At 47.3% G+C, this 6312-nt stretch overlaps 1 protein-coding gene across 2 annotated transcripts; it reads right to left on the bottom strand.

The window, feature by feature from the left end:
* Window positions 1–341: 341 nt before the first annotated feature.
* rpl32 (ribosomal protein L32) lies at window positions 342–6312 on the bottom strand. Of its 2 annotated transcripts, XM_087994551.1 has the most exons (4): window positions 6232–6312; window positions 3711–3807; window positions 2804–2985; window positions 342–521 (listed from the first exon to the last, which is right to left on the bottom strand). In XM_087994551.1, the coding sequence occupies exons 2-4, from the start codon at window positions 3804–3806 to the stop codon at window positions 392–394; spliced, it is 408 nt and encodes a 135-aa protein (XP_087850677.1). In that variant the 5' UTR covers window position 3807; window positions 6232–6312; the 3' UTR covers window positions 342–391. The 2 variants fall into 2 exon arrangements, with proteins under 2 accessions (XP_087850677.1, XP_043564369.1); XM_043708434.2 differs by lacking the exon at window positions 6232–6312 and having other exon boundaries at window positions 3711–3820.

The raw sequence follows: 6312 nt of genomic DNA, 5'->3' as shown, positions 1-6312 counted from the left end.
TGTTTGTTGTCGGTTATTTATTTATTTAGTTAAATAGCTAGTTTAGGGTTTTAAAAATTTGTATATTTTTCTATATATGTTTACACATTTGTACAGGAGGGTGGATGGGGGATTTAAAAAAAAAATGGGCTTATTTTTGTACTGTTTTGAATTGCATTGTTTTGTATTTGTAATATTTAAAGTCTATTTTTTCTCAATAAAAAATTATAAAAAAAAGAATGAACACTGCTCAATGCTTTATAGCGCATGTACCACTTGTGTAATCACCAGTAATGCAACAAAAGCTTTTACCTGATTGGGGACTGTTTACTGAAACACCTTTGAAGGAACAGATCAGAAGGTTTTGGCATTTTAAAATTTTATTAAAGAGATGAAGCTCTGCTAAGACACACTATTCATTCTCTTCACTGCGTAATCTGGCGTTGGGATTGGTGACCTTGATTGCAAGCTGGGCGGCCCTCTCCACAATCGTCTTGCGGTTTTTCGAGGAGACATTGTGAGCAATCTCAGCACAGTAAGTTCTAGGAGAAAGAACAAACATGTCTGGAGTTGTACACAAACCTGCACTAATTAAGCAGCAAGTCAGTCAATAGCTGGCCCTCAATACAGTTACCCAGTACGTACTTGACAAGAAGGGGCACAGACAGGATACAGACACACACCCAAACTCTTCTGTCTGCAGTCAGTGGAAATGAATCATCACAAACTGAAGGATTGATCCCCTCAACTTCAAGAAAGCAGCTCATAAACACCAGCTTTAGGATGGTACCAATGTTGAATGAAGCTCAGGCACAGACTTGGCTGAAGCTCTGGACAGAATTCACCAGTGCGTCACAGGGCTGTGGGTTTGAAAGCATGCTTTCATTGAAGGGAAATGGGGCTGCTTACTTTGGAGGGACACGTTTCAGAGGTGCCTCTAGTTGCTTGAACTAGAATTTGCTGAGTTCGAGAAACAGTGGACAGAATGCAGAGTTTGAATTAGGAGGGGGTTTGAAGACTTGAGAGACGTTGATGGCAGTGACCACAGAACCAGAGGAAACAATTTCACAACTAGTGCAAAGCCGGAGGGCTTACTTCACAACAGGTTGTAACGATCTGGTAGGCCCTACCTTGAGGGTTGTTGGCCTTTCCATGTAGGCTTAGGGAACACAATCAATTAGAAGTGCAAGAACAAACATTAAAAGGGCCAAATGGCCTCCTCCTTGTAGATTTGAAATGGCTACATGCAAATCAGAAGAGCATAGGAACAGATTAATTTTCCTACAGCAATGTGGGGCAGGGATTATTGCAAGAATGGACTGGGGGAATGGTTGGATAGCCTTGTATCAATGCCCAAAGGATCGTTTATATAAATGATTTGGATGTGAATTTAGGAGGAATGGTTAGTAAGTTTGCGAAGAATAATAAAATTTGTGCTGTAGTGGACAGCGAAGGTTCTCTCAATACAAAGGGACCTTGATCAGGTGGGATGAGGAATGAAAGATGCTTACACACTTCATGGTTGGGTCCGGGTGAGCGTGGCCAAACAAACAGACCTTGGGTGCAGGTTATAATTCCTTGAAGGTGGTGTAACAGGGTAGTGAAGGCAGCATTTGGTACACCTTCCTTTACTGGTCAGTGAGTATAGGAATTGGGATGTCATTTTGCAGCTGTACAGGACATTGGTCAGGCTACTTCTGGAATACTGCATCAGTGGTGCTGGAAGAGCACAGCAATTCAGGCAGCATTCCACGAGCAGCAAAATCGACGTTTCAGGCAAAAGCCCTTCATCAGGAATAAAGGCAGAGAGCCTGAAGCGTGGAGAGATAAGCTAGAGGAGGGTGGGGGTGGGGAGAAAGTAGCATAGAGTACAATAGGTGAGTGGGGGAGGAGATGAAGGTGATAGGTCAGGGAGGAGAGGGTGGAGTGGATAGATGGAAAAGGAGCTAGGCAGGTCGGACAAGTCAAGGGGACAGTGCGGAGCTGGAAGTTTGAAACTAGGATGAGGTGGAGGAAGGGGAAATGAGGAAGCTGTTGAAGTCTTGAGAAAAGTTGATGGGCAGAGAGATCTGGGAGTGCAGGTCCATTGTACCCTGAAGGTTGCTGCACAGGTGGATAGAGTGGTCAAGAAGGCACATAGTATGCTTGCCTTCATCAGAGGGAGTATTGAGTATAAGAGTTGGCAAGTCATGTTAAAATTGTACAAGACATTGGTTCAGCTGCATTGAGAATACGGTGTACAGTTCTGGGCGCCATATTACCAAAAGGATGTGGACACTTTGGACAGAGTGCAGAGAAGGTTTACAAGGATGTTGTCTGGTATGGAAGGTGCTAGCTATGAAGAGAGATTGAGAAGGTTAGGTTTATTTTCACTAGAAAAAAGGAGATCGAGGGGGGACCCGATTGAGGTTTACAAAATCATGATGGGTATAGACAAGGTGGATAGGGACAAGCTTTTTCCCAGGGTGAAGGATTCAATAACGAGGGGTCACGCTTTCAAGGTGAGAGGTGGAAAGTTTAAGAGTGAAACATGCAGCAAGTACTTCACTCAGAGGGTGGTGGGTGCCTAGAACACGTTGCCAACACAGGCAGTAGAGACAGGCACGGTAGATTCATTTAAGATGCGTCTGGACAGATGCATGAGTAGGAGGGGGAGCAGAGGTTTAGACAGTGGAGTTGGATCAGCTCAGGCTTGGAGAGCCGAAGGACCTGTTCCTGGGCTGTAAATTTTCTTTGTTCTTTGTACGCGGCCCGAGAGGACAGCAACCACGACACGGTGGCACTCAGTCCCAAATAATCACACAGTTCCACAAGGAATCCTTACTTGTTGCTCATCATCAAGACCTCCAGCTCCTTGACGTTGTGCACCAGAAATTTCTTGAAGCCAGAGGGTAGCATGTGTTTGGTTTTCTTGTTGCTGCCGTACCCAATGTTGGGCATGAGGATTTGACCCTTAAATCTCCTACGCACCCTGTTGTCAATCCCTCTGGGTTTACGCCAGTTACGCTGTTAAAAGGAAGGAATAGATTTTAAACAGAAAATAATACCACACATCCATTCACACTGGGCAAGTACCAAAGGCCAAGACAATGCCCTAGGTCAAACAACAACTCACCTGGTCGCCCTTCTACAGGATGGATGTTATTAAACTGCAAAAGATGCGGTAAAGTTTTACAAGGACGTTGCAGAGACTATGAAGTTTGAGTTTAAGGAAAGGCTGGGAAGTTTTTCGCTGAAGCCCGAGGGGCTGTTTTACAGAGGTTTATAAAATCATGAGAAGCATGGCTAGGGTGAATAGCCATAGTCTTTTTCCTAGGATTGATGAGTCCAAAATTCGAGGACAAAGGTTTAAAGTGAGATGGGGAAAAAGGATCTGAGGGGTCACGTTTTCACACAGAGGGCAGTGTGCATATGGAACAAGCTGCCAGAGAAGGTGGAAGAGGCCGGTATAATTACAATATTTAAAAGGCATCCGTTTGGGTATATGAATAGGAAGGGTTAGGAGAGAACTGGGCCAAGTGCTGGCAAAAGAGACTAGATCAGATTGTGATGTCTGGTCAGTGTGGAAAAATTGGATAGGAGGGTCTGTTTCCATGCTGTATGTATGAACTCTCCCAGCATGAATAGTCAATCTATTTAAGAAAGCAAATGTCCAAGCTGGTGTCATAAATGTGCAAGAATCATCAGGTTTACAAACAATAGTTCAAATGACAAAGGAGTGAAAATCTTACCGCAATCTTCACATAGCGATCAGACTGGTGACGAATGAACTTCTTTCTGCGTTTTTTCACAATTTTAGGCCTGGTAAGTGGTCTTAGGGCTGGCATGCTTCCTGCTGAGACAAACCATTCTGGTTACAGTCACAATCACCAGCTCCACATCAACAGTCTGACTGACTGACTAGGATTCAGCTACCAGAATCTACAGTTGGTGCTGATAGTTTCATGACAGATTTCCTGGAAGGCCTGCGAATAAAATTCGTTATTCTACTGTGGAGGGCATCACAGTCAGGTACAATGTTCACCCACCAATGATCTAATTCTGTGGACTGGAGGACTAGTACACAAATTGGCACACAAGCCTGCTCCATCATGGATTAAGATCCAACTGGAAGCTCTCATCCACACTCTTTCCTCATAACCTTTCACCCTCTTGCTCATCTGTCCAATTATGTCTTAAAAATATTCAAACACTCAGACTTCCCTGCCTTTTCAAGAGTGTCCTGACCCTCAAAAGGAAAGAGATTCTCACGTGCCTTGAATGGATAACCTGCCTCAAAATAGTGACCTTCCGCTCGAGCTTTCCCTCTCAGCTTCCTCCAGATTGGCTGATATTGTTCATGTCGGCATCTTCCAGTTACTGTCCACCTCCATTCTCACTTTTCCTCAACCAAAGCAGAACAGCTGACCTTTCATCTCCCTGTCCCAGCAAACGGTCGTGCTGCTCCAACCCACCCGTACCACTCTGAATACTGATGCAGTAATCCTCTAAAGATAAGCGTCCATCTTGCCTGCAACTCTTTGTTCGATCCGGCCAAATCAGGTCGGTCAGCTCTGAAACAGCGGAAAGTCACAAACGTTCCCTGTCCCCTCCTTGTTCCTCTTAATCCACCTTAATGCAGAAACAGCTCCTTCTTTACGACTGTCCAACCTCATTATCAACATCAATTGTTATTCTTCGCATTTCTCATCGCCACGCCGACAGTGAAGACTGCAGATGGAGAGAGTCAGAGTTGAAACGTGTGGCACTGGAAAAGCACAGCAGGTCAGGTAGCATCTGAGGAGCCGGAGAATCATCAGGGATGGGGAAGGGTTTACTCCTGAAATGTTGACCCTCCTGCTCCTCGGATGCTACCCGATATGCTGCGCTTTTCCAGCACCACACTTTTCAACCCATCTACAGGCCAGTCTTCATTCACAAAGGAAGAGGTCAGAGTCCAAAGACATAGCAGCTAAAAGGTAACTCTTTTACACCCAATGCCAGTATTGTAACCTTTAAAAGAGAAGAGAAGCCTTGTGGAGGGGGTGTCTCTGAGGATGCCCTGGTTCCATGAATGATCATTCCTCTTTGCTTTAATAATATGGTTGCATTGTCTCTCTATAACTAACTGTCAGTTCAGGTGGAGGGCCATCCTTCCAGAACCAGTAACTCTCCAACTGAATGTCCCCAGGTGTTGCCTACTCTGGGATGGGTGCCTGTCCAGCTCAGGGTTAACACTCAGCAACGCTCGTCTAGTACGCCAATCCCCAGTTCCATTGATTAAAGTTTAACACTGGACACTGTACACGACCTGTTTGGTTTCATCACTCCCAGTTTTTCTGCTCGAGTGAATTGCTTTGCTTTGGATACTGACGCCAACTACTTTCCCCCCCCCCCCCTCCAAGCATGCAGCAGATTGTTCTTCCAGCCTCTAGTTACGGAGGCGAATTAGAACTGGAATGGGTTTCACCTCTGCTGCTGCTCTGCCCTCCCAGCCGGACCTGCAAAAGCCACAGAAAACTCACCAGCGGCGAGGGTGCACCATGCGAGCAAACAACAGTCAACGTGTGTGCCGCTGTATGGAGCCCAGAACCAGCACTGCACCCCCACCTCTCCAACGGACAGTTTAAAAACTGGTTTGGAGATTCCACTGTTGGGACTGGGGTGGACACGGTTTATATATATATATAAAAAAAAAAAATCACACAGCACCAGGCTATAGCCCAACAGGTTTAATTGGAAACACCAGCTTTCGGAGCGACGCTCCTTCAGGAGAGGCGAATGAAGAGACTAAAGTGATTGGTACGGGCTCAGAACAGGGGCAATGAACATAACAGCATGCCAACAGGTCAGGGTGGAGAGCACTGCTGTGTGGTAACAGCACCATCCCAGCGTGGGCAGCCCACAGGAAACCTGGGGGGGATCCATGGCACCTGCACGTGGAGTGGGGCAATCAGTATCAGGGAGGCAATGCAACAGTATCACTGCGGGGTGGGGGGCTATTCAGAGTCAGGGCCCCCCCCCCCTCCCCCTTCCCCTTCCCCTTCACAGAGTCAGGGCCCCCCCCCCCTCCCCCTTCACAGAGTCAGGGCCCCCTCCCCCTTCACAGAGTCAGGGCACCCCCCCCATAACCCACACCGAGCCCTCCCCAAACTGCCTACAGCCTCCGACCGCGCTGGAGGGGTACCGTCCTCCAGCCCGCGGTACCCCCCCAGCCCGCGGTACCCCTCCCCCGAGGCGGATGGAGCCGGATGGAGCCGGGACAGGCCTCACCTGAGAGAGAGAGAGCTCGCGCGCGGCTCACACTCCGAGAGCGGGGACCGGAAGAGAAAGGGCCGCTCACTGGGCGGGGCC

The sequence above is a fragment of the Chiloscyllium plagiosum genome, unplaced genomic scaffold (assembly GCF_037043375.1).
Source record: "Chiloscyllium plagiosum isolate Xiang-an unplaced genomic scaffold, Cpla_swu_hap1 HiC_scaffold_14, whole genome shotgun sequence".
NCBI lineage: Eukaryota > Metazoa > Chordata > Chondrichthyes > Orectolobiformes > Hemiscylliidae > Chiloscyllium > Chiloscyllium plagiosum.
This window is presented reverse-complemented; position numbering and strand designations above follow the sequence as displayed.

Bases quoted from the DNA above. Each gene is read 5' to 3' on its own strand.
- rpl32 (XM_087994551.1), bottom strand. From the start codon at position 3,806: ATGCCAGCCCTAAGACCACTTACCAGGCCTAAAATTGTGAAAAAACGC. The intron at 2,986-3,710 runs GTAAGATTTTCA...TCCTTTTAACAG, and splicing joins ATCGCTATGTGAAGATTGCG to CGTAACTGGCGTAAACCCAG. The intron at 522-2,803 runs GTAAGGATTCCT...TCTTTCTCCTAG, and splicing joins GTCTTGATGATGAGCAACAA to AACTTACTGTGCTGAGATTG.